This window comes from Mus musculus, chromosome 8 (genome assembly GCF_000001635.26).
Source record: "Mus musculus strain C57BL/6J chromosome 8, GRCm38.p6 C57BL/6J".
Classification (NCBI taxonomy): Eukaryota; Metazoa; Chordata; class Mammalia; order Rodentia; family Muridae; genus Mus; species Mus musculus.
In genome coordinates this window covers 11,452,510-11,480,258 of record NC_000074.6, presented here as the reverse complement: position 1 = coordinate 11,480,258, position 27,749 = coordinate 11,452,510, and the positions used below count along the sequence as shown (strand labels likewise).

Below are 27,749 nucleotides of genomic sequence, written 5' to 3'. Positions count from 1 at the left end.
AAGAGTAAGCCAGAACAGGGCTTTCATGTTGTTTTATTTTTAAGTATTTGGTTTTCCTTGTTTTCTGTTTAACTACATCTCCATTGGGAAGTAACCTCTCTCAGCTATTATATCATGAAATTAGGATGTCTCACCTCTGAGAAAATTAGAAGAACTCAACACCAGAAGATCCTCGAAGGGTGATAGGGGTAGGGACTCTTGCCACCCCCTGATCCTAGCTTAGATGTTTACACAGAACCCATTTCTCTCTCTCTCAGCCTCTGGGGACTTGTCGTCTGGTTACTCCTCCAGCCTGGCCCTGTAACTTTCATGCAACAAGCCCTTAGTAAGTTGGAAGTAACTTAAATTTCCCTGGGAGGACATGCGGTGGGGTGGGATGGGCGGCTAGCAGAAGCCTGGGGCTTAGAGGGAGCTGGTTTCACGCGCTGGTGAGCATTCCACGCCCCAGAACGTACTTTCCCACCCGCATTCCCTAGAGCAACGGTCCTCAGTTCTCAGGCAGGGTGCTTGAGGCAGGCGTAGCCATCTCGCCTCGGTGGAATCTCTGCACCTGCAGAGGGAGAAGCTACTAGGAGAGTCGTCTCCCTTCCCTTCCCTCCCCTGGACCTAGTGGGCTTTACTCAGCCCCAAATATCTCCTCCGCCTCCCTGCATGCTTGTGCCCCTGGAGGAAGATTTTGGTTTTAGGGGTTCTCTGTTATAGGAGAAAGGGAAGCTGTTTTCTAGCAGTCACTGCAAATGCAAAGTCAAGTTTTCCCTTCAAGGTTTCTTGCAGAAGTAAAAAGCGAACCTAGCAGGCACCTCCCGGTGTCCCCGACCCATCCACATTCTCCCTTAAATCTTAGCCGACTTCCAAGGGACTTTCCCAGCCAGGCAACTCTCCACCTGTGTGGGTGCAACCAAGGTGCACCGAGGAGGAGCGCTGGGCACAGGCTGGGAAGCGAAACAGAGCCAAGGGAGCCTGTGACTAGACAAACACCAGGTCCTGGGCCTCTCCGCGGCTACCCGGGCTTTTGGAGGAACTGGAGCGTCCGAAGGAAGGCGCTCTGGAACTTTCACCTTAGGACCCAGGTCCTAGGCTCCAAACTTGGCGACATACAGGCTTTCAAAGGGTGGGGACTGTAAAAAAAAAAAAAAAAAGCGGTACTGTAGCCCTGCTAGAGTCAGGGGTGCGGGAAGAGGGAGGCTGGCGTGGGTTGGGCCAGTGGAGAGGGGTTCCAGGAAAGGGCTGGCTGGGCTGGAGAAGGGCTTGGAGAAGGTATGGGAAGGAGCTGGGGCGGGAGGTAGGGGCCAGGGCTCTGGGAAGGGCAGAAAAATAAAGGAGGAACGGAGTTTGGGATTATAGGGACGGACGCAGGACGGTCCTTGAGGGAGGGGGAATGGGAAAGAATGGGGAGGGGTGGGCGTGGGGCTGAGATTTAGCAGGCAGAGAAAGGGAATTTGGGGAAGGAGAGATAGGGAGTAATAGGAACGAGGCAGGGGTGATGGGGAGTGTGGAAGGGGCTTGGGAGAAGACTGGGGGCGGGGCCTAGGCGGACCAGGGGGCGTGGGGTGGGCGTGGCGGCCGGGCACCCACGTGGTCGCAGGGCTGCGTTCACACTCCGGTACAGAGCTGTGGCGCGCTTCCTCTTTGGCACTTCATCGAGTTCGGATCTCAGGCCAGGGCCACTAGAGTTCGGGGTCCCTGGAGGCCGGGGTCCGCGTCCCCTGGCATCCTGGGCGGGTGACCGAGAAGCGCAGGGGTCATCTCCTCCGCGGCTATGCGGAAGCCGGATGGGAAGATCGTACTGCTGGGGGACATGAACGTGGGTAAAACGTCGCTGCTGCAGCGCTACATGGAGCGTCGCTTCCCGGACACGGTCAGCACCGTGGGCGGCGCCTTCTACCTGAAGCAGTGGCGTTCCTTCAACATCTCCATATGGGACACCGCAGGTGAGGGCGGCGCCGCCGGGACAGGCGGGCTTCGGGGCTCTGCGGGGTCGAGGAGTCGTCTGTGGGCAGCCGCGGGGTCTCCACTTTGGGCTGTGACATTCATTGCACCTCTGTTCCCACTTGCCTTGCTTTGCCGATTGAGAAAATCTCCAGTTCAGCAGCACTCTGTGCGTCTTCGCGAAGATTCGGGTTATCCTGGGAGAGATCTCCGATCAGTACGACTCTCGCTTCTTAGGTGCTTTAATGTCCCCCTCAGGGTGCCCTCCTTTGGTGTACAAAGCAGCCTTGGGAGTTGAGCACCGCTGCTATTACCGACTTCTTTATGAACGAGGAAACTGAGTCAGAGAGCGTTGGACCACTCTGCTGGATGTAAGGCGACTGGGAAGTAGAGTTGGAATCGCCCAGCCTCCTCGACTCACGGTTATTTACCCAGTGCCGAGTCTTGGCTGGTGCGCAAGTCACGTGAGTGGAATAGCTTCCTGTACTGGCATTTTTAAGATAGGTAGTGAATTATTTTTAGTGCGTGTACAACTTCGTCTTGGACTTTCCCGATTAATTTGCTTCTGTCTTCTCCCTTTTCCATGATAAAGAAATAAGATACTTTAAGTGAAACAAACGAACCCGGAAATAGTATGGTATAGTTTCAGGGAGAGAGGTTTCCAATGTATGAAACTCCCAAGTTCTGACTTTTTATGTTGTGTAAAGTGTGGTGGCGCACGCCTTTAATCCCAGCACTTGGGAGGCAGAGGCAGGAGGATTTCTGAGTTCGAGGCCACCCTGGTCTACAGAGTGAGTTCCAGGACAGCCAGGGCTATACAGAGAAACCCGTCTTGAAAAACCAAAAAAGAGTGATGTACTCAAAAGCCTCGCTCCTAATCCCTGACTCCTTGTCTTGCGCGTATCAATCTGTTGGCTATGTAATACATTCTGATCAAGCTGAGTTAGTGAAGGTCTGGGGAGCTTCCCTCCCTCCTCTGTCTTCCCCGTTCCTTACTTAGCCACCGTGGGAAATGGACTGATTTCTACTTTCCCTGTCTTTCCTTTGGCTCTGGTCTTTACTCCGCGTTGCAGGCAGAGCCTCCGAGTTTTCTCAGGCTGTCTACCTGCCACTGAGCACTCATGAATGCAATATCTCAGAGTCAAGACTAGTCAGACTCTGGACTCCTTTTCCAGCCTCCGACAGAGCTCCGCCTCTACGCTTGGCTTAAATGGCTTGCCTGCTGCTCTGGGTTTGTAAGAGGAGAAAGCAGAATTGGTCAGCTTTCCCCACACCTCTTAATGTTTCTGGAGTAGCGATAGATGTGTGGCCGACACAGCACAGGGTAACTGTGTCCCCGCTAGCTGTTTCAATTTGGTGGGTGGAGCCACTTTCTTCGTCAAGGCCGAGGATATGATGAATCCGGAATGTTGGTCAGCAGGGGATTTTGTAACACTGCCTGAGAACTTGCTGATTCCCTCTGTGGGGGCGGGAGCCGTTCAACTCATTTCCAGGCCTCCTCGGCTGCTTTTGTGTTCCTGGAAGCCTAAGTGTGAAGGCAGATGACGGGAGCCTTGCCGGGTGGCCAGGCCCCCTCTTCACATTCTTGATGTCTGTGTACACATGCTCAGGGGAACAAGGTACAGAGTCAACAGTGGTCCATATCACCAACTTTGTGCCTGCTTTGCTGGGCTGCCAGTCGCCTGGAGGGAGCAGAGAAGACGGGTTAATATTGTTCGGGATTCTGTGTGGAACATCTACCCTAAAGGGTTACCTTTTCCTGCATTGTGTACTGTTTAAAATCCCTGCCCTCTCCCCAATTGACCCTTTAGCATAGCAAACCAAAACCAGCTTGCCGCGACAGGCAGGTTGGGGGGAGGGGTGGCAGGCACACACCTGTGAGGGCTTTGGGACGTGCAGTAGTCAGAGCCATAGCACTTGGTTAGTTTGTGTTTGACTCTTGACAAAGTTAAAGCCAAGCCGGGCGTGGTGACGCACGCCTTTAATCCCAGCACTTGGGAGGCAGAGGCAGAGGCAGGTGGATTTCTGAGTTCAAGGCCAGCCTGGTCTACAAAGTGAGTTCCAGGACAGCCAGGGCTACACAGAGAAACCCTGTCTCAAAAAAACAGAACAAACAAACAAAAAAAGACAAAGTCAAAGCCGAATGCTTAGCACCTGGAGCATGCTGGGTGTGGCTGGGTGTGGAAGGAGGTGCTTGCTGATTTTTAAAGCAACTTATCTATATCTCTTGGTGCAGTAGCCCAGGGGCAGGCAAGTGGGATACAGACCATCTCTGTCTGGGTACAGGCATGCCCCCATTATGCTTTGGTTACTCACACCCCTTTCTAAAGTGCTCTGATAGAGAGAGGGGCACTCGCAGGTCATGGGTGATCAGAGCTGCCAACAGGATGGTGATGTAACCTGCTATTAGCAAATAGATGCTAATAAGCATCATCTCCATGCTAAGTTCTACTTCCTGGGCCCAGACCTGCAGTGAACTGAACAGGCTTTAGCCATTTTGGGGCACTCAGTTGTGCCTCCTTGCAAAGATTGTCCCAGCTGGGCTTGTTGAGTGTTTACATGCCTTCGTAGAGGGTGGGGGTGGGGGAGGGGAGGGGCAGGGGAGGGGAGGGGGAGGGGGTGGGCCAAGTACCAGCTCTCTTACCCGGTGATGTTGCTATTGCTGCCGCTGGCAGTTGGGAGCTGGGGATCTTGGAATAGAGCACGTGGCTTTTGCTTGCGGGAGGGTCAGGGGGATGCAGGTGTTTGGGAGTGAAAGGGCGGCTCCCTCCCTGAAAGCCTGGATTGAGGATCCAGTCTTCCAGGAGCACTCCTGGTTCTGAGGTTAGCAGTCTTGGTTTCATCCTCTCCCTCGTCTATCTTTGTAAGACTTTTTTAGGTGGGCTGTGGACAGGGATAGGAGGTACCCGCGCATCCGCTTTAGCACCCCTGGGGTAGGCTTCTTGTTGTGTTTTCCCCTTTGTTACAGGGTGAGGTCTGCCATACGCTGTCATCGCTGTCATGGGTACTTCAGAATCTCCCAGACATCAGGCTGTATGGGCACCTTTTGTGCCTCGGTAAAGACTATTTTGAAGGGCAACTTGATTTCCTCAGAGCCTGAGGCTTTTGTAACTTAAAAGTTCTGTCACCGCTGGGCAGGGCATCCTGACTTGAAGACTCAGAGGGCTTTGTGGCTGGTCTTTGTTCACAGGCTTTCTCTCTCATCTAGTACATATGTGGAGAAATGGAAGCCACGGGTTCCAGGAAACTAGAAGTTCTATGTGTTTGCTTTTGCCGCACGCATTTTGTGGAATGCTCAAAAACTATTAGAGTTAAAAACAAACAAACAAACAAAAACCTTTACTATGCATGTGGGTTTTTTTTTCCTTTGTGTGTGTGCAAGTGTGTGCATGCATGTACATGTGTGCATGCATGTGTGTGCACACATGTGTTGTAGACAGGCACATGCATGCCACAGTGTCATATGCAGGTCAGAGGACAGTTTTGTGGTGTTGTGGCCTCTGGGGACAGAGCACAGATCATCAGCCTTGCACGCCCACTGAGCCATCTTGCCAGCCCCAGGTTATTAGAATTTTACTGAAAACTCTTGAGCCTGGAAACTTTCTAAGGGGGACATTTTCTTGGAAAATTACTGGCATAAGCAGAATTAAGTTATCAGGTATGAAATGTGGCTCCTCTAGGTGTTTTATGTAATGCTCAGCAGAGTCACGGTGTTACCAGGTCACAAGGAGCGTGGCACTGCCACTGAACTTGCCTAGCTAAGGTTCCGAATTTTGTGGATCGGCTTTCTTCTTTAGTTACAGATTATTTTATGGGCATGGCTATTTTGTCTGCATGCACCATGTGTGCATGCTGTGCCCACAGAACTCAGCAGAGGGCATGGAGACTGGCATTACAGACCCTTGAGAGTCACCACTCGGGTGCTGGGAACTGTATACAAGTCGTATGGAAGAGCAGTCGGTGCTTTTGACCTTTGAGCCATTCCTCCAGCCCCTTCCATATTTAGCTTTAAAAGTGTTTAACCTTATCATTCATGCTCACAGACATAAATAGCCTCTTGTGCAAGTAAGTAGCTTCCACAGATTGGAAGTGAATGTCCTTGGGTGAATAAGGTGGATGTCTGTGATGTGTGTGTGTGTGTGTGTGCATTTTAGCTCCTGTCAGCATCTGGGATTCTTTGCCTTCCTCCCCATAATCTTCCAAGGCACAACATAGCATCCCTCTCAGGAGGCCCCTTTCCCTTAGAATGTGCCCTAATCATTCTCCCTCCTTGCCATTCAAGAGCCCTTGCAGACTTCAGCCTGATTCTGTCTGCAGGGAGTTTACATACTGAGGGAATAGTTGAGGTGGAGCGTGAGCCTGGTCACCTTTCCCAGGGTTTGTGGACCGAATCGCCATGCCCTGCTATGCTCTTCCCAGAGTGACATCATTCTGAAGAGAGTGGAAAGAAGAGTTGTTCCATATGTGTGTCCGTGAGGCCGGTGCTAGTGCACGTACCACACTGTATAATGTGCGTGTTGAGCATGGGAGTCAGTGGGGCACAGCAGTATACTAAGGTGGTAAATTAAAAACCGTCCCACCATACAGCTTCTTGTCACACAACTCACTGGAGGAATGTGTCAAATTCCGCAGCACTCTTCTCTCGTCGCATGCTCTTCCCAATCACGCTTATTTTTGAGTAGCTGGAGCCTTCGGTGCCACGCTGTGCATGGCCATGGGGGCAGGCTACCTCCTCGTGCTATAGAGGTCCCCAACCTGGCTGATGACTGTGCCCCACACGGAGGCCATCCCTGCAGCCAACTCCTGGTGCATGGAGTCCTGGAGACAGAGGCACATTCTCTTAGTCCTGTGCTGGAGTTCAGGACATGCTGCTTGTAAGGACCTGGCCTGGCAAGGCTGATGCCGGGTGAGGCCCAAAGTGCTTGTCACAGCACACAGCCATGCCTGTCCCAGAGACCAGATGCCTGCGGGTGAGAGGGTCACAGTGTGGAGGGCATGATGGGCCTCAGTAAAACAGCAGCTGGAGGACTTTGTAACTGCTCCAGAGGTCGCTGGTTCATAGCTTTTCTGGAATGACTTTTCACTTCCTGGACACAGGCAGGGAGCTGCCTGTCCCTCACAGCTGCCCGTGGACTCTGTGCTGAACTCTGAGGGTGGAGCTTGAGGGTAGCCCAGCCTTCATTGCTAAGTGGGAACATGTAACCAGAAGGGGTGAAAGGTTTTCTCTAAGAAAGACTCCATTCAAAATAATGCTAGGAGTGCTCGCCATAGCAACAAGGCCAGACAGAAGAAAAGGCATTAACTCTGGAAAGGAAGATGTGAAATGGTCCTTGTCTATAGACACCATGTGTGTGTGTGTACAAAGAAAGGTCTAATGGCCACAAAAACCTGTTAGAGACACATGGTAAACTCATAGTAAACACATAGTAAAGTTTTAGGACCCCAAACGAAATGTAATGAGCACACAACCCCTCCAGGGTGTGGCTGAAGAGAAGGTTTTTATTGTAGTTGTAAGGAAGAGTACAGCTAGAGGCACCTGGAAGAGTCCAGAGCAGGAAGAGAAGGTGGTGGACAGTACAGTGAACTGGGCCATGAGAGGAGGGGGTAGAGAGAGGGTGGGAGGGAGGGAGGGAGGGGGAGAGGGAGAGAACAGAGAGGGGAACAGGAGGACCCAGACAGAGAGGGAGAGGGAAGAGAGAGAACGTGGCCTAAAGAGCAGGGTTACTGGAATGAGAGCCCAGGAAAGAGAAGTCACAACTGGAGAGGTTTAGGGTTGGGGCCAGGTGAGAAGAGCTGTGAGGAGCCAAAGGTGCCGAGTGAGCCTGGAGTCCAGCATTGGCCTTGCTGAGTGTAGTGTCTATTCCTGGTTGTCAACTTGACTGTATCTGGAATGAACTACAATCCAGAATTGGAAGGCTCACCAGTGATTCTAATCAGGAGGCTGGGAGAAAGAAGTTTCTGATCCGGATCTTGGCAGGGAGACCTTGAGGTGTAGAGGCTATGAATTCCAGAAGACAGGGAGATCTCTGAGTTCAAGGTCATCTGGGATTAAAGGAGTGGTGGCACACCTTTAATCTGAGCCACATCTGCTGGAGGCCTACATAAGAACATTGGAAGAGGGAAGATTTACTCTTTCTTTTCTTCGCCTGCTTGCCGTTTGGGTCTGAGCAACTGCTAGATGCTTGGCCTTCCATTCAGAGCTGCTACTGACCATTGTTGGGAGTTGGACTGCAGACTGTAAGACATCAACAAATTCCCTTACTATACAGAGACTGCCCATATGTTCTGTGACTCGAGAGAACCCTGACTAATACAGACAAATACAGTGAGCTAACCGGCACCACAGTTAGCCATTTGTCCCCAGTTTGTTTTGGACTTGACATAAAAGTTGGTGGTGTTTCCTATGCCAATAATGAACCGTCTGAAAAGGGAGTTCAGAAAGTGGTTGGTTTTTTAGAACAGCATCAAAAATAAACCAAATATTGGCAACAGATTGAATCAAGGAGGAGAAAGAGCTATGATGTGAGACCGAAGTGTTTCTGATGGAAACGGAGGAAGTTAGGAATGCAGGACGGGGCTCATTCGTGTGTCTGTGTATGGTGAGACGATTGCCAAAGTGTCAATACTAAAAACTACAGATTCAATCCCGGTGCTACTTTTTCCCCCACAAAAGTAGAACAAGGTCATCCTGCCCCCAAGCTTCGGCAGATCAGAATAGGCAAAGTGATCAGACCAAGAGGAACAGCGCTTGGGACTTCACATCAGTCCACTTCAAAACACACCACAAAGAGGAACAAACAAGCCTAAAAACAGGTGCACTGAGCATGGCAGGGAGCCCAGGATAAACTCACGCATCGGTGGCCAGTTGATATTTAACGAAAGGCCAGGACATAATGGGGAACGGGCAGGTTCTTTTTTAGTGATGTTTAGAAAGTTGCTGGCCCTGAGCAGGGCTAGGAAACTGGATACTTCTCAAAAAGAATCAAAAGTGCGCAGACACAGGACCTAGAACTGTGTTGAGGACATAGGAGAAGCAACTCCACACTGTTCTGGGGATGTGTGCTCCTCTGTAATCCCATGCTGGGGTAAAAGTGGGGGTGGAGGTGGAGACAAAGAGCTCCTGGGGTTTAGCCTGGCTGGAAACCAGCAAACTTCAGCTTCAGCAAGAGATCCTGTCTCAGAGCAGTGGAGATCAATGGGGGAACATGTCTGCGATCCTTCTCCAAGGGCACACAGGTGAGGGTGCACCATCCACACTCAACGCTCAACACACAAAACATTAAATAGGAAAATGGCATTATGAGTTCCTTGTGTACGGAGCACTTAGCCATCTGGAGACCACAGCCGAGCTAGTGCTGGGTGTGCACTGACCACAGTTTCAGACCGTTTGCTCTGTCTTCATCTTTCCATCTATCAGAACTGGTGACCTGTTGCTTGCTTAGCAAGCCACATTTTCTACAGAGATTGCAGAACACATTCCAAACTTAATTAATTTCAAATCTGATTAACTCGGGTTAGCCATAGTGATACCATTTTTATGAAAGTGCCTCTTACATTCGGAGACTGGAACTTTTGTTGGCCTCACAACCCCGTTAACAATAGGTCTTGAGTGACATCTTGCTGTGGGTCTTGTTGTATGGCTCTGGCTGGCTTGGAACTCACTGTGCAGACCAGGCTGGTCTACAAATTCTCTGAGATCCACCTGTCTCTGCCTGGTGAATGCTGTCATTAAAGGCGTGTACCACCTCAGCCCCACCTAGCCTATGGACTTAACCTACCTTTAGGACAATAGTCAACCTTACCTGTCTTTTATTTCCTACAGAATCTTAATTTTTAAACCCTAATGCACAGCTAGCACTTAAGTTACATACTCTTCAATGCCCCTGGCCTGGAGTTATGAATGCATGTGTGTGTGTGTGTATACACAACCTGTGTTGATCACTTGTTGAAGACAACCAGAGGGTTTTTTTTTTTTAACCAGAGGGTTTTAAAGCAACCTTAACAACAAATATCTGACATAAATGTTGAGAGAACACGGATCAACTTGGTAACAGTATCTTTTTGTAGTCCTGCTTGTGATCTGGGTCAGCTGGGGTCGATAACATAATCCCTTTGAGAGTCGCTCATAAAGATTTCGGTAAAGCCCCACCTCCCTACGTGATGCTTTCTTTCAAAAACGAACAAACATCAAATGTTTTTAATTGAAGTAGAATTACATCGTCTCCCCCTCCCATGTTCCCCCTCTCTCAAGTAGATAGTCTCTTTGTCCTTTACTATATTTGTTACATATATATATGTGTGTGTGTATGTGTCTGCACAAACATATATGAAGACAAGCTGCTGGGCCTGTTTTGTTGTTTGGGTGTATATGCATTCAAGGTTGACCACTGCACTGGACAACCAACAGGGCTCATCTCTGGGCTAGGCTAATTCTTCTCCCAGAAGTCATTAGTTGCCTGTAGGTCTTTATACAGTGGTATGTGTGACCCTGGGAAAGTTTCTTCCTTCAGTGCTAATGTGCCCATTGAAGTCACTATTGTTCTGGTCTTGTTTATGCAGCCAATTCTAGGACAGGCTGTCTCGAGGCAGACCTCCTAGTATTCTGGCTCTCAAAAGGCTTAGGTCCTCTCTTCTGTGGTCTCTTTTAGATGCTGGATTGTGATGTAGGTGCCTCTGTTGGGGGTCAGCTCCCCCGTGATTCATTATCTCTGTCCAGCTGTGGCTTTCTGAGATGGTGGTTTTTTTTGCTATAAAGAGAGATATTTTTTAAGGGAGAGGTTGTAGCTACACTCATAGATAGGTGGGTATAACCTTCAGAATGTAGCAAGGAACCACGCTGTTCAAGCAAAGGGCTGGTAATAGAGTCTTCTCTAAGGCCCATGACATCATTCACCCTGGGAAGTTGCTTTGGCTTCTAGTACCAGGCAGGATCTTCCTCCTGTTAAGTCCAATCAGACAGCTGTGGGTTAACAACTCGACCTCCAAGTCTATCTCACCATACTGCTAATTGTCCTGGCTCACAGGTGCTGCAGCTGGAAAGCGCTGTTTAATTGCCTCCCCCTGGTGGCAGCTTGCACGGTGTTTTCTGGTGCCATGGAAGCTAGAATACAGGGAAGAAAGAGGCTTTCAGGTCAGATCCAGTTTGGATCATCAAAGTCTTCTGTCCTAAGTGTCTTCAGCAGCAGGGCTGGCTGATTCTCAGCCCCTGACAATCTCTGTGTTGTTTTTGGAATCCCTTGGGCTACCCTGACCAATTTGAAAGGAGGTTTCCTATGCCTGGCACTGCATTTTTTTTTTTTAGCTGATTTTGTTGTTGTTGTTGTTATTTTGTTTTTCAAGACAGGGGTTCTCTGTGTAGCCCTGGCTGTCCTGGAACGAACTCTGTAGACCAGTCTGGCCTTGAACTCAGAAATCCGCCTGCCTCTACCTCCCAAGTGTTGGGATTAAAGGCGTGCGCCACCACTGCCCGGCTTGTTAGCTGATGATTCTTGTGGAAAGCATTATCAGCTTAAGCAGGTGAGCTTCCTTTTATGTGTTTATACATCTCTCACATGTATATGTATGTGCATGAGTATATGTATATATATGCATTATACATATCTTACACGTATTGTATATAATTTTAGGTGTATATAAAATAATGTGTTTCCTGCACTGTTCAATAAATACAGAACAAAGTCCTTTGTTAGGGGCAGACAGAGTACAGGGAGAGAAGTGAAAATTCAACCTTAGTCTCCATCAAACTAATCCACAGGGGAGGGGGAGCTCTGAGTTCTCACTGGTTAGCGGGACTGCAATGCATGCTGGGCTTCTGAAGTTATCTTCATCAGCCAGAGCATGCTGGCTCCTGATTGGTCAACCTGACACAAGCTGGAGTCACCTGGGCAGGGAATCTTGATTGCTATCAGATTGGCTTGCAGGCAAGTCTGTGGGGGCAATTTCTTGGTTAATGATTGTGCACCAGACTAGACCACTGGGAGTGGACTCCCTGGTGCAGGTGGTCCTGAGCTGTCCACGGGGAGAAAGCTAGTAAGCAGTGTTCTCCGTGGTTTCTGAGACCTTGCCTTTAGTCCCTGCCATGCCCTGCCTTTAGGATGAACTGCATATGCAGTCAGGTGAATTTAACTCTTTCCTCCCTTGGCTCCTTTTGGACCTGGTATTTATCACAACCGTAGAATGCAAACTTAAGAGCAGAGGGGAAGCCGGGCAGTGGTGGCACACGGCTTTAATCCCAGCACTTGGGAGGCAGAGACAGGTGTATTTCTGAGTTCGAAGCCAGCCTGGTCTACAAAGTGAGTTCCAGGTCAGCCAGAGCTATACAGAGAAACCGTGTCTCGAAAAACAAACAAACAAACAAAAAAAGCAGAGGGGAGAGGGATCACACCATCTGTCTTATTTAGGGGTTCGTTGCTATGAACAGACACCATGACCATGGCAACTTTTATAGAGGACAACATTTAATTGAGGCTGGCTTATAGTTTCAGGGTTTCAGTCCATCCTCATCGTCATGATGGGAAGCAGGGCAGCATCTAGATAGACAGGGTGCTGAAGAAGGAGCTGAGGGTTCTACATCTTGATCTGAAGGCAGCCAGGAGGAAGCTCTCCTCTTCTGAACTGGGTGGAGCTTGAGCACTAGGAAATCTCAGCCTGCCCATGCAGTGACACCCTTCCTCCAACAAGGCCACACCCATTCCAACAAGGCCACACCTCCTAATAGTGCCACTTTCCATGGGCCAAGTGTTTTCAAACCACCACACCATCCAATTTTCCTGGGGTTGGTAGCTGTTGGTTTTCCATCTGTTACAGAGTTTGAAGATTGTGGCATAAGAACATTCCCAAATTTCCCATTTTAATCTGTGGGGTGTGTGCAGATCCACTTGTGCCATTTCACAGTCTTCACTAGCTCCAGATTCTCCCCCTGAAGCTGGGGGTGAATCCAGGGCCTTGAGCTGGCTCCGGAGCGAGGCACTGTCTACTGAGCTCCACCCTTCACATGCCTTGCCCTCTGGAAAATTTCAGTCTTCTGAAATTATACTACTCCTTGCTGGCTCCTGATCCTCTCTCCAGCCCCTGGCATGCACAGCCTACCCTCTATCACAATGAATCTGACAGTTCTATGTGTTTAAAGTTTTATTTCTGCATACATCCTGTCTTAGTCAGGTTTCTATTCCTGCACGAACATCATGACCAAGAAGCAAGTTGGGGAGGAAAGGGTTTATTCTGCTTATACTTCCACACTGCTGTTCACCACCAAAGGAAGTCAGGACTGGAACTCAAGCAGGTCAAGAAGCAGGAGCTGATGCAGAGGCCATGGAGGGATGTTACTTACTGGCTTGCTCAGCTTTCTTTCTTTTTTTCTTTTTTTTAAAGATTTATTTATTATTATATCTAATTACACTGTAGCTGTCTTCAGACACACCAGAAGAGGGCATCAGATCTCATTACGGGTGGTTGTGAGCCACCATGTGGTTGCTGGGATTTGAACTCAAGACCTTCGGAAGAACAGTCAGTGCTCTTAACCGCTGAGCCATCTCGCCAGCCCCTCAGCTTGCTTTCTTATTCAACCCAAGACTACCAGCCCAGAGATGGTACCACCCACAAGGGGCCCTCCCACCCTTGATCACTAATTGATCATGAGAGCCTTACAGCTGGATCTCATGGAGGCATTTCCCCAACTGAAGCTCCTTTCTCTGATATAACTCCAGCCTGTGTCAAGTTGAAACACAAAACCGTCCAGTACATATCCTAATGTTATATTTTAATATGATAATCAGTTCTTGTAAACTGCTCAAATACTTAGTGAATGTGCTTTGCAGTGGTCTTGCTAGAGCACAGCCCTCCCGCAGCTTAAATGACAAGTGACTGAATGCCCAAACCTCTGTCAAGTTCTCTTTCCCAAGAAACGGCTGAATCGGTGCCCCAGGGACAGTACTGGTGGGGAAATGCTTGTATGCTTCTCACAGGGCTTTGTAAGTTGCAGAAGGGAGTTCTCCCAGTCTCAAAGACCTTAGCGTCCTGGGATGTCTGCAGAGTGATGTGCCCCTATATAGAGGCTCTTCTGAATAATGCATTTCAAGAGTCCCTTCTAGACTCTTCTTAATGTGGTTCATTCTTGTGGTCCAGTCTTGGCTTTGAAGCAAGTTAAAACTTGTTTGAAGCTGACTTTAGCTTCCTGCTTTAATGAGCAGGCTTCGCAAGAGATTGGCTTTTTATTTGTTAATCTCCTCTGAGAATCAGTGGCCAGCAGGCCACACGGTGCCTATTGAAGGAAAAGGGGATCTGGAGGGCGGCCCTGTGAGGGCTTTTGTCTCCCAGCTCAACCTGTTATATAAGTGTATTTTTCCTGGGTGTCAAAGAACCTCTCTTGTCTTTGCATTATTTGGTGTTACTGGGTTTCCCTCAGTAAATTCTTGCTTGAACACACATGGTTCAGGTGACACAGATGAGCTTCCTGACAATAGGCTAATTTGTTTCACTGTGACACACAACCTGCTTCTGGGTGTACACCCTGCCTTCTGTAGTCAGGATGTTTAGAAGAGACTTCATCTCTTCACATGCTGGCTTTGGGTGACCATGGCAGGACATCTCTGATTCAGCTTAGCTGTTCCCACAGCGTGGTAAACTCAGTCCTCGTGAGTCGGATTCACATTTCATCTCTAGTGTATACAGCGTCATGCCTTGCTTCTTGTCTTGTTCACTTCTGTCCCTGTCACCCGTGAGGAAGCTACAGCTAGTGGAGGAGTCCACAATTTTATTTTCTCAAAGATTTGTTTACTTTATATATATGAGTACACTGTCACGGTCTTCAGACACACCAGAAGAGGGCATCAGATATCATTACAGATGGCTGTGAGTCACCATGTGGTTGTTGGGAAATGAACTCAGGACCTCTGGGAGAGCAGAGGATGCTCTTAACCACTGAGCTGTCTCTCCAGTCCCATGCTTTTCATTCTTTAAGCTTCTCTGGCTTTGTGGATTTGCCTGATCCGTTATTTCCTGAGATTGTGACAGACCAACCTTCTCTTCTTTTATCTCACACACACACACACACACACACACACACACACACTCTCTCTCTCTCTCTCTTGCATGTGCTGTATGGTTGTGTGAGGATGACGTGGGGTGTCTTCCCCAGCTATCACCTTCTTTAGACTTTGAGGCAGGGTCTCTCACTGAACCTGAGGCTCATAAGTTTAGCTAGACAGACTGGCCCCAGGGATCAGCCTATCTTTGTTCTCAGTGCCAGGGTCACAGGAGCACATTGCCATACATCGCTTTATCATCTGGGTTTTAGGTCATCCAAACTCAGGTCTTACTGCTTGTGAGCAAGCACTTCACTGACAGAGCCACTTCTGAGGCCACCAGCCTTCTTTTCCTGACATCTGTTTCCTCAACATTTCAGATTAGGACCCGAGGTTGACAGTGTACATGGTATGAGGATCAGGGACCTGAACTCTGACTGTAACCTTCCCTACTGCCTATGTGGCCATGGCTCCTGTGATCATAGCCCAGCTCTGTTTCACTGGCTTTAATGCCCTAGGTCCTATGGTGGCCACCTTGGCGCTTACTGTTCAGTTCAGTACGGGCCAGCTGCATCCTCACAGGCCTCAGGGCAGCTTCTGTCCCTACCATGCAGCTGGAGGCTAGTTTTGACCTGTAGGTCCTTAGTCTCTTGCACAGCTGTTCAGGGTTACACCTCTTCATCCTTGTGTTTGTCCGGAGTGATAAAGAAACCAGGCTTGGCTCTTTATTTCTCAAGAAGTCAGAAGGGAGGGCAAAGGTCGTTCTTTCTAGTTTGGATCCGGTTTAAGGTTGAGAAACAAAGTCACATGCTGATGTCTCTGGGAATCTCTGTACTTGGTTAAGTCCTGTGCTCAGGAAGTGAGTGGCTTTGCTGAGCTGGTTCAGGAGTAGCATTCGGGTTTTTGTGACGCAAGTCCAGTGTCATGTGTTCCATTCTTACCAATTTCTCTTCCTTCACTGAAGTTTGTGATTGGCTTGTCTTGGTTTTGAAGGTGGGACAAGGGATGGCTGGCCTGGATGGAAGGAACACCCCTTGCCCGTCTCACCCCTGTGCACGGAGGAAAAGGAAGTATGATTGTCGATGGGTTCATGGTTTCTGACTTCCTGATGAGGGTGAAAGGTGGCGGCCTCCAGTCTAGGCCCGAGTAGCCCAGGGCTGCTTTAGGGAGTTTCACACTGTCTGTGGCTTACCACAATAGAAACTGATTCTCTTGAAATTCTGGAGTTGGATGTCTGAAGTCCAGGTGCTGGTGGCTGGCTTCACCACAGAGCAAAAACCAAATGTCTCCCTCCTCTGGGGGATCTTCACGGTCCTGTCCCCGAGGCCTCACTATTCCTCTATGTGTCTGACCCTCCTCTTCTTGCAGAGCCATGACTCACAGCCTGCTGAGCACTGGGCACTGTCCAGTGTGATGTGGTGAGCTTAGCTAATCATCTCCCCCAGAGAAGGTCACAGACACAGGGTGGAAATGAGAACTTGAGTTATCTTTTAGGAGCATAGTTGAAGCTACATTAGTGACCGTAGTGTAAATTTATCTATTTTTGGACATGAGTGGTGGTGGTTTGACCTTCTGCTCACCTTTCAAGGTGGAAGTGAAAGCCAGGATTCTGTGTAAGGCTTCTGAGAAGGTGTACTGTCTTAGGTGCCACTTGCCATCTGGGGCTGAGAACAGGGCATGGGGCAGGGTTTCCTGGCTATCCGTAGAGTCTTAGTTGCCCATGACAAGTGGAAAGAAGGACTGTGAGGCTGGGACAGGCAAGACAGATTCCAGGGGACTGGGATTGCTGGCATCTGTGGCCTGGCTTGTGATGAGGAAAGGGGAAAAGATACAGGCTTGATTGGCACCTGACTGAGGGTTGGGAGGACTGAAGATGCTGGTGCCATTTTCTCCTTCCTAGCCTCCTTCCTGTGAGGCTGGAGCACACCCTGGTTCTGGGAACTGGGCACACAGGTGCATTTGGCCTCTGCCTCAGAGAATTTAAGTCCATCTTCTCTGCCTAAACACAGCCATGGTCACGTGTGAACTGAACAGTGGTGGTGTCACACGGAGTAAAATACACTCTGGTTTAGAAGTGGTGGCACAATAGCTTTCTGTGGACTGTATATTGAAGTAAAGATAAAAAATTATGTGGGTCAGCTGGGCAGTGGTGGCACAAGCCTTTAATCCCAGCCCTTGGGAGGCAGAAGCAGGCAGATTTCTGAGTTCAAGGCCAGTCTGGTCTACAGAGTGAGTTCCAGGACAGCCAGGGCTACACAGAGAAACCCTGTGTCAAAAAATGTGTTTTGTGTGTGTTCGTATGTGTGCACATGCATGTATGTGCACTGCATATGTATATAGATGCCAGAGGTCAACGACATCTTGCCATTCCCCAAGATGTCGTTCACCTTGTTTTTGAGACAGGGACTCTTCACTGACTTGGGACTTGCTGAGTTGGCTAGGCTGCTGCCAACATCCTCCTGTCTTCGCCAGCACACCCTGGCTTTATACCTGAGCTCTGGGATGGGACTCAGGCCTCATGTTTGTACAGTAAGCACTTTGCTGGCTGAGCCATCATCCCCAGCTCTACCCTTTTAAACTTAAGTGTGGCAGTCAGCAACTATTGTATGGGGTTGGGGTAGCTTTGTTGTTGTTGTTGGATGGTGCTGGCCATCCAGTGATTAAAAATAATAGGAACCATTTAAAAACCATTCATTGCTTCCCATGTTTAACCACAGCGTGCAGGAAGGAATGAGCAAGTGTTAATTATGGAGGCTGAAATGGTCAGAGGAGCCTGGAGATGGAGGGGACGGAGAGACGGTGGAGAGCATTAGGTCCTGCTGGGGAAGTGGAGGGTTAGGCTGTAAAGGGCAATGGGACAGGGGTGGGGAGGAGTGGAGGGAGGGTTAGGCTACAAAGGGATAGTGGGGGAAGTTTGAGGCTAGGCTGGAAAGGAGCAATGGGGAGTGGGTATTGGATGCCAGGTGAGAGATGCAGCCATTGGCCTTGGAGTGGGGGTTCACGGAGTGACACAGGGGGTCATGGGGGGGGGTTGTTGAGTGATTTGGCTGTGTCATATCCACATGGCCTTTGGGACTCACAGGCCTCGTGCTGAGAGTGAGCTGCTTACCTGGAAAGGCCCTCTGGGTAGAAAGTGATGGATTGAGGCCTGGAACCAGGGCTGCCTCCCAGCCCGGGAACCTGCTGATCTGGTTCCTGTGCAGATGGCCTGGAGGTCTGGTTTTGATGGTTTCCTGGTGACTGTCCTGCAGGCAGTGCTGAGACAAGGCCACCAAGGACCTGCCTGTGTCTGCCTGACATCAGTGATCTGGCACCCAGCCCCAGCTGAAAGCTACCTCCCAGATGACAGCAGGGCAGAAAAAGCTGAGATTCCTGCTGTTGGTGACTTGGAGAGCATTGGGCTCTGGAGACAACTGTGACAGAGACCACAGATGAGTGGAATCAAGCTGCAGAGGCTGGGGGACTGAATTAGTGACCAACCTTCCTAACGCCAGGACCCTTTAACAGTTTCTCGTGTTGCGGTGTCCTACAACCATAAAATCATCTTCGTTGCTATTTCATGTTACTACTGCTGTGAATCATAATGTAAATGAAATCTCTGTGTTTTTTCCAATGGTCTTAGATGACCCCTGTGAAAGGGCCATTTGGCTTCCAAAAGAATTGTAACCAACAGGTTGAGAACTGCTGGTGTAGACCAGCGGCTGAGTCACTCCAGTCTTTGTCTCCAGGGTCATGGGGTCTTCTCTTCTGTGTGTGTCTTCTGTGGGCACTTGTAATAGGATTTAGGGCTGTTGGGATAATTCAGAAAACTTTTTAGACCCTAGCTTTATTTCCCAATTAGATTCTATACATGGGTTCTAGGGATGAGGGTGGGGACATGTCTTTGGATTTATGATATAGAAAATTCCCTTTCTTGGGACATATGCTTAAAGGATAAGAAAGGAGGAGGAAGCCACTGAAAAAGGCAGAAAAAATAGCTTGGATTTTAGATTTCTTGTTCTATTTCCATTACCCCAGACCCCTTTATCTGTGAAGTGTAGTCCCAGACTTGAGGCTGGCTGCTGATTCTGTGAGCCCTGCCTTCTCCTCTGGGCCCTCTTAGTGAACTCTGAAGGCGGAACTGGTGTTGGACAGCTGCCAGGCCGGTGGCTCCTCATACTTTGAAAGCTGAGGGGGGTCTGTGTGTGCTGCAGGGGATTTCCAGTAGAAACTACCAGCTAGGTCAGCAGGTCAGGAAGAGACTGCCAATGGGGAAGTGGTCAGTGGAGGGGTATTGCTGTGAAGGGACACAATGACCAAGGAAACTATGAAAGGAAGCATTGAACTGGGGCTTGCTTATAGCTTCAGAGGTCTAGTCTATTATCATTATGGTAGTGAGGGCATGGTGCACGCAGGCATGCATGTTGTTGGAGTGGTAATGTCAGATGGGCTGCCCTACCTCAGGCAGTACATGCAGAGTGTGGAGATATTACATCCTGGCCACAGGGAGAAAAAGAGAGACACACCGGACCTGATGGGGGCTTTTGAAACATCAAAGCTCACCTCCCTGGACCAGCATGCTTCCTCCAAGTAGGCCACAGCTACATGGTCTTTTAATCCTTCTAATCCTTTCAAACAGCTCCACTCCCTGGTGACTAGGCATTTAAATATATAACACTATGGGGGCCATTCTCATTCAAACCATCACAGGGCAGAGCACTACTTCTGGTGTTTGAAAGTGCACAGCATTGTGGGGAGTCAGATCAGGTGTATGCGGGTCTAGTCACCCTGGAAACTACAGCTCTCTGACACTGTGCCTATGTGTGTGTGTTGGGAATGAACCTTGATGGTTGACCTAGAGATGATGTACCAGAAAGTCAGGATGCTGAGACCACTTATACTTCATGGGGAACCTCACAGTTAAACACCTTTTTTTCCTGAGCAACAGGTCTTATGAAGCCAAAACATCACTCTTGTAGTATTAGGGCCTTCCCTCAGGGAATAGCTCAGGTTGAGATCTAAGGAGGATGCCTGGATTTCTGCCTGGGTGCTGGGAACTTCCTAGGGGATTCCTGAACCTGAGTACTAAGTTACAGAAGGTCCCAGCTCATCTGTGACACTGTCAGGAACAGCTAGACATCGTTGGACCAGACTCTGGCTTGTGGTCTGTCTGAGGTAGGTTGTGCCATGATATCATTGGTAGTACTATTTGTTTGGTTGTTTTTAGGGACAGGATCTTTTTTACAAAGTCCTGGCTGTCCTGAGCTCACTATATAGACCAGGCTGGCCTTGAGCTCACAGGGATCTACCCACATACTGAAGGGCTTGCGAATCCTCCTGTGTGCTGAGAGTAAGGCGTGCACTATCACATCTTCCATATTGTTCCCTGAGAGAAGCCCTGGTGCATGAAAGAGTCTCAGATAAAGCCTGTTGGTGGGCACTAAGGTCCTGTGGCTTACTACTCCACACTCTGTATTTACTACCTGAGGTGGGGACAGTGGGTCCTCGGGCAGCCCATCTCATGAATCCAGTGGTTGCTCAACTTTCCTATTCCTGCGACCCTTTAATACAGTTCCTTATGTTGTGGTGACCCCCGACCGTAAAATTATTTGTGTTGCTACTTCATAACTGTAATTTTGCTACAGTTGTGAATCATAACGTAAACACCTGCGTCTTCTGATGGTCTTGACGACCCCTGTGAAAGGGCCGTTCAATCTTAAAGATGTTGAGACCCACAGGTTGAGAACCACTGACCCAGGGAGCCATGTGGCCCATTTTTCCTTGCTGCATGAAGATTTAATTATTTGGCTTTGCAAACATTCCTGGAGAGCCGTGACTTCCACCGGGCATCCCAGCATCAGATACTTTAAGAATGTTCTAGCTCTTGTGTACTAAAGGAAGTTGATGGCTGGCTGTAGATGTTTAAAATTCACTGGACTTCATGAAGTGGAACTCAGTAACCTTTCTGGTAGCCCCTGCGGGTTGAGCTTGAAAACACTGGGGTAATCGTAATTTCATGCAAACAAAGTATACAGGAAGGCACATCAGGGCTCAACCCAGGCTGAGCCATGCGGGCCTCCAAGGCTGAGCTCATGGCTCTGACCTTTGTCCTTGCTCCCATCTCTGCTTACATGACTCTTTGGCTTCTCCTTGTTTACACCATTACAGGGACTCTGCCAGCTTCCAGCTAATAGGCTATGGGGATGCTTGTGGCAGAGCTTGCTTGACAAAACTCCCCCTTTCTCTGGGCTGGCCCGGAGCTTATAGAAGTGATCTGAGTCTCACGTTTCAGCAGCTACTTAAAAAAAAAATGTGTTTATTTTCTCTGGTTTTGGGTAATGGAACCCAGACAAGTGCCGCACATTGTATCTATCTCCTGATCCATGTGGATCTAGGGTCAGAGTGTCGGGCATTTTTGAAAGTGCCACCCCCCTGTGCCCCACTCATTGAGAGTATGCAGGTAGGGTTATCTGTGATTTCTGAAGGACAAACCAACCCATTCAGTGATATGGAACACGGAAGTAAAATTCACAATATTTGGACTCAAAAACTGGCTGTGGGGACTGGGGAGTGTGGCAGAGAGTGGCTGGGCTGTTTACAGAGCCCTGGGAGCTGACCCGGGTTATTGTAGGGCATTTCCCTAGGTTTGCCCTTGGGCCTTTTTAACCCTTTTTAAACCCTGAATCAGAGAAGCACCAGCACTGGGGAGAAAGTCCTTTTCAAGAACTAGGGAGACACAGAGCATGGGTCAGCTGCCCCGGTGACCAGCCAGCCGCAGAGACAGTGTGCAGATGTGTATGTGAGATAGTAGACCCTGACTGTGTGTGGAACTCACACACAGAGGGGTGAGGGGGAGGAGTCAAACTCGATGTAGTGATCACATGCTAGGTACAGTGCTAAGCTGTTTACCAGGACAAACTCATTCTGTTTTCTCAACCATTCCTAACAGATGCTACCGCATTTCAGCAGTAGGGAAACTTACATTGAGAGGCTTGCCTGGCTCACAGGGACTTTCTGTGTCAATTTTGGAATCCCCGGGAAGTCGTCAAATGTTAGTTCTCAAGGAAGCCAAGCTGCTTGGCTAGGGACCCAGGAACCTAGTGGGAAGGAGACAGGGCGGGGGGGGGGAGGGGGGGGGAAATGACATGCTCTTGTCCTACCAGGGGGAGGGGTGTCGGGGGAGGGCCTCGGGACCTGCTCAAGCCTGCCTGACTGGGCACAAGTTCACAGATGAGGGCACAGATGAGGAATGTTACATATGAAGGCAAAGCGAGTTTGGAAAACCCAATAAGGTAGAAAGACACCTTGCCAACCAGTTTCTCTGCCCTGTCTCAGTGCCTGGGTCTCCTGCATGGTGCCTGTTCCTTTTATCTGGGACCATCTTGCAATGGGCGCTGCCCACATTGGTGCCACCTGGGAGTCCTGTTAGCCACCAGGAGAGCTAGAGATCTGAGCATGAAGACTAGCCTGGAAGCTCTTTATCTGATTTGCTGTTGTCATTAACGGCCGGTCATAATATGACGAGCCTGGTTGAGCAGCCCTTCCTCTGCTGCCTTCGGAGTTCTCTGTCTTATGTCTCCTACTTCCTTCAGTGTTTGCAGTCTTCATTTTATATAACTACTATTTACTTACCAAAGGCAAATCCTACTTTTTTTCAGACCAGGGTCTCGCTGTGTAGCCCAGGTTAGCCTACTACTGTCAAACCACCTATTCCAGTTCTCCAAGTGCTGGATTGCAGGTTTGTTCTGCCACTGCAGGCCTCCGATCAGGCAGATTTATCTGGGACAGAAGCTATTTGAGGCATGGGTGGTAATACAATTCTTTCTTTGTCCTTAGTGAACTATGTTACAGAGACTTGAAAAAAATTCTTTCACGGCTGATGGAATGTTCTCTCTGTGTCCTTGTGGCTGTTCTCATGTGGAATCTGTGGTCAAATGGATAACATTCTAGCTGTTTGAAATTTTATGAACCTGAAAAGTTGTGCTGAGACATGCCTGGTGTGTGTGTGTGTGTATGTGTGTGTGTGTGTGTGTGTGTGTGTGTGTGTGTGTGTGTGTGTTTGGGTGTATTGTATATATACATGCATGTGTATGTGGACATTTATGTGTATGTATGCATGTGTGTGTGTGCATGCATGTTTGTGTGTGTTGGGGGGGAGTATTTCTCTTTTGTAAGCAAAAGTCTGTCTTGTCAGTGTTGCAGACTATAGTGGGGCAGTAGCCATACATTTGGAGGCTAGCACTGTTTGGCTGGGCATAAGTACCCTGTCAAAATACAGCCATTTCAGAATGGTTGAAAATGGGATGGGGTTTGTTGCCACCTGGCTGAAAATTGTAGTGGAAAGCGGGGTGGAAAGCAGCCAGAGACACCATCATTTTGTATTCCATGGACCCCTTGACTCAAATAAGGTGTAACAGTCTTCAACATTGTCTTAGTTAGGGTTTTACTGCTGTGAACAGACACCATGACCAAGGCAGTGCTTATAAAGGACAACATTTAACTGGGGCTGGCTTACAGGTTCAGAGGTTCAGTCCATTATCGTCAAGGCGGGAGCATGGCAGCATCCAGGCAGGTGTGGTGCAGGAGGAGCTGAGAGTTCTACATCTTCATCTGAAGGCTGCTAGTGGAAGACTGACTTCCAGGCAGCTAGGATGAGGGTCTTAAGCCCACGCCCACAGTGACACACCTACTCTAACAAGGCTACATCTATTCTAATAAGGCCACACCTTCTAATAGTGCCACTCCTTGGGCCAAGCATATACCAACCATCACAAACATCTCAGTATGATCTATTACTCAGATAATAGATTAGAGGGCGTTAGCTACTGACAAAGGCAGGCGTGGAGGTATTTAAAGATTATTATTGACCTTGGCAAAGTAGGATTGGAAGGCAGAGGCACCTGAGTCTCTGTGGGTTCAAAGGCAGCCTGGTCTACATAGCAAGTTCCAGGCTAGCCCAGTGATAGAAACATGGTGAGACCCTGTCTAAAAAACAAACAAACCAACAACAACGAGCCACCTACAGTTGGTATGTGTTTTTACTGGTATATATTTTACTATCAACATGGTAATGTTGTTCTTTTCCCCGACAAAGGCAATGTAAGGAGAAGGGGTTTATTTCAGCTTTCAGTTCAAGGGTGCAGTCCATCACAGTGGGCAGTCATGAAGTAGCAGGAAGTAGTTGGTCACATGACATCCACAGTAACAGAGAGTGGTGAAGCCATGCTGTCACTCCCCCCTCCCCCCTTTTCCCTCCATTATAGTACAGTGTCAGCCAGGGAGGGAGCCGTCCACAGTGGATGGTCATCCCACCTAAGTTAAAGCACAGGCCTGCTCCTGGTGACTCTAGATTCTGCCTAGTAGACAGCATGAACCCCACGGTAATGAGATCCAACCACAGGTGGAATAGCTATTGTGGCTTTGAAGTGGTTACATTGTGCTGTTTGCAGGGCTGGTGGGATGCTAAAGGCTCCTTAGGAGCACTGCTGCAGCTCCTTGCGCTCCTCCTCATGGCAGTGGGAGTACAGCATCGTGTCCTGGCATCGCTGCTTCCCGAGCATGTCCCCATGTCACAGCACAAATAACTGCAGATGTGAGAACACTCTTGAGCCATGGATGACTGGGATCCTCACTCAATGAGTATGAACCATCTCATTTCCTCAGAGTCTGCTCTGACTGGGACATCGCAGAGTGTGACAGACTGTTGCTATTAGAGACCCACTGTGGGACTCAGCTCAGTGTCGGGTGCTTGCTTACCTCACATCTACAAGGCCCTGGATCCATTCCCAGTATCATACATACACACGTGCAGCCCAAGTCAAGACCCATGTGGGCAGCATTGCTTTAAATTTTTAATTTTATGTGTATAAGTGTTTTGCCTGCACATATGTCTGTGTACCACTTGTATGCCTGGTGTCTGTAGGGAACAAAAGAGGGCATCAGATCTCCTGGAGCTGGAGTATACATGATTAGGAGCCATCACAAGGGTGCTGTAAATTGAACCTAGGTCCTCTGGAAGAGCAGCCAGTGCTTTTGGCCTCTGAGGTGTCTCTCAGAGCCTGGGAATCCTGTGCTTTAAGCATAGTTTTTTTTCCGTGTGTGTGTGTGTGTGTGTGTGTGTGTGTGTGTGTGTGTGTGAGAGAGAGAGAGAGAGAGAGAGAGAGAGGTGAGCATGTGAGTATGTGTAGGTCCATGCTTGCACAGGGGCCAGCAGAATAAGACATCCAGTGTTGTACTCTATTACTGCTCATCTTAGGCCCTCGAGATGGGGCCTTTCACTGAACCTGGAGCTAGGAGAGTGGCTAGCAAGTCCCGGCAATTCTCGTGTCTTCTCCCCACATCAGGGATAGGTTTACGGGTTTACCTGTGGCCATGACTTTTTTTTTTTTTTTTTTTTTTTGCGGCAGAGTCTCGGTATGTAACCCCTGCTGGCCTGGAAATCTCAGACATCTTTCCTCTATCTTTTTACAGAGGTGTGGGGATTTGAAGTCAAGTCCCGACAGCATCTTATTTTAAAATGAGAAAACACAACCCCACTCTCTGATCAGGAGACACCTGTGTGTCTCTTGTCCTGAACACTGACAATGGTGGTATGAGAACAGCTTCTAGTGCCTGTTGTGGAGAGGCCGGCTTTAACTGGCTATGGGGCCCTGCTCAGTCACCTGGGCCAGCTTTATATGAGCGTTGGTGTCCCTGCCCTGGGGTCCTAAATCCTCTGGGGGCAGAGTGGAGACCCTGACCACAGTTTGGTGGTGGGCGTATCCTGAGATAAATAATCCTCTTTCTCTCTTTCTTTCTGGCAGGGCGGGAGCAGTTTCATGGTCTGGGCTCCCTGTACTGCCGCGGAGCGGCCGCTATCATCCTTACATACGATGTGAACCACCCACAGAGCCTGTTTGAGCTGGAGGACAGATTCCTGGGCCTGACAGAAACAGCCAACAATGACTGCCTGTTTGCCATTGTGGGGAACAAAGTGGACCTGACCTCGGAGCGGGACACCGAGGGCGGGGAGAAGGAAGGACCGGCCTCTGGCAAGGTGGGCAGCTGTGTCTCCACCAAGGTACCCAAGCAGGTGCAGCCAGAGGATGCAGTGGCCCTTTACAAGAAGATCCTGAAGTACAAGATGCTGGATGAGAGGGAGATGCCAGCTGCTGAGCAGATGTGCTTCGAGACCAGTGCCAAGACTGGATACAATGTGGACCTCCTCTTTGAAACCTTGTTTGACCTGGTGGTACCTATGATCATGCGGCAGAGGGCTGAGGAGTCAGATCAGACTGTGGATATAGCCAGCTGCAAAACACCCAAACAGACTAGATCCGGGTGTTGTGCCTAATGGCAGGAGGTCTGTCTTGGCATGTGTGTGTGTGAGCCACTGGGCTAAGAAGTCTCACACAGCACTGGGTACCGAGGACAATAGGCAGAGTGACCACCAGCTGCTAATACAGGCCAGAGTGCCCAGCAACCTCTGGGCATCCGGAGGTGGCACTCAAACCCCCTGTGGAGCCTGCCTGGTGCCACCTCATCTACTGCCCTATGCATCTATCTCTCATGGAGATACCACCATGGAGCCTGCAGTCTGAAGACCTGCCTTGGACTGGTCTTGACTCTGCAGTCACTACGTCCTGCACTGTGTCTGTCCTCAGAGGCCTGTGTCCACTGTGATTCATATATGGTCTTCCTGTTTGATACCTGTACCTTGATATGTTATGATAATGATACTCCACTTTTAATTTATATAAAATCAGGAATGGCTGTTTTTATACTGGGTGAGGCCAGATGGGCTATACATTATTAAAAAGGATTTGGGGAAAAGCCTTGTTCTTGGGAATGTTTGACTTTATTTGAACCACAGGAAATTCCTTAATTCTGGGAGGTGTAATGGGGGCTGTTGGTGGGGATGATGGTTACCATGAAGCTGTCATTAAATGTGTGACAGTGAATCTCTCTCTCTTGAAAGTTTTGTTCAGTCCTTATCAATGCCAAGATTTTTGTGAGTCTTTTACCAAGTTGTCTGGACCGCCTGAACTGTAGCGGTGGCTACATTCACAGCTTTGATCCTGATCTGATCTGACTCCCTACCCCCCTTTCCAAGTCAAAACCTCTTTGTGGTTTTCCTGTGGGTGGGAGGCAGCTGCTCTGCAAGAAGCTGACAGGCAAATGTGGGAGACAATAATGCCTGTGTTCTTAGAAATTCATTGAGAGCAAGCAGGCAGAAACTGGGGTTCTATGAGGCAGAGAGGCCAGCCCATTGTGGGTGGATTTTGTTAACGCTGCTGAAGGCTCATGTCTTGGTTGGCCCGGTTGCTGCAGGCCTGAGTGGCCTTTCCTGCAAAGCCTGCATCCTTCAGATCAGACACAATGTTGTACCTGCTGTGGAGAGTGGGCTAGAACATTACCGCCAAGGCTTCTGCTGCTGAAGGGCGTCCCAGAGTCCCCACATTCAGTTTCACAATAGCCTGTTAAAACCTGAAACTGAGTGAGTCTGCTTCTTTCTGAAACAGCTGGAGCACCCCAATAGAGGCAGAAGCTGTACTTCCTGTCCTCGAGATGTATCTTGGCCAGTAACACATCTGGGAAGTGTGTGACTCAACCTGGGGTTATTCTTTTGACACTTCAGAGTGAAAATGTGGTCACATGACATGGCTTTTGCTGTTCATATTTAAGGTCCTGGGTGGGCAGGTGAATTCCCAGCATCATTTCTTCATAGTATTATCTTTCTTGAGTCCTGTCTGCACTGAGTTTCTCAGCTGCTGTCTTCCTGAATGGCTGTATGGCCAGGGGCTGCTACTCAGGGACAGACTGCTACTTCCACTTCAGTGT

At 49.2% G+C, this 27,749-nt stretch overlaps 1 protein-coding gene and 1 long non-coding RNA gene across 3 annotated transcripts; one reads left to right on the top strand and one right to left on the bottom strand.

The window, feature by feature from the left end:
* Positions 1–17: 17 nt before the first annotated feature.
* E230013L22Rik (RIKEN cDNA E230013L22 gene) lies at positions 18–2,330 on the bottom strand. The gene is made up of 2 exons (NR_126558.1): positions 1,576–2,330; positions 18–1,118 (listed from the first exon to the last, which is right to left on the bottom strand). It is a non-coding gene; the product is annotated as an RIKEN cDNA E230013L22 gene (long non-coding RNA).
* On the top strand, positions 1,619–26,869 carry Rab20 (RAB20, member RAS oncogene family). Of its 2 annotated transcripts, none has more exons than NM_011227.2 (2): positions 1,619–1,931; positions 25,733–26,869. In NM_011227.2, the coding sequence occupies exons 1-2, from the start codon at positions 1,760–1,762 to the stop codon at positions 26,260–26,262; spliced, it is 702 nt and encodes a 233-aa protein (NP_035357.1). In that variant the 5' UTR covers positions 1,619–1,759; the 3' UTR covers positions 26,263–26,869. The 2 variants fall into 2 exon arrangements, with proteins under 2 accessions (NP_035357.1, XP_011240344.1); XM_011242042.3 differs by lacking the exon at positions 1,619–1,931 and adding an exon at positions 8,933–9,165 and having other exon boundaries at positions 25,733–26,746.
* The last annotated feature ends 880 nt before the right edge of the window (positions 26,870–27,749 follow it).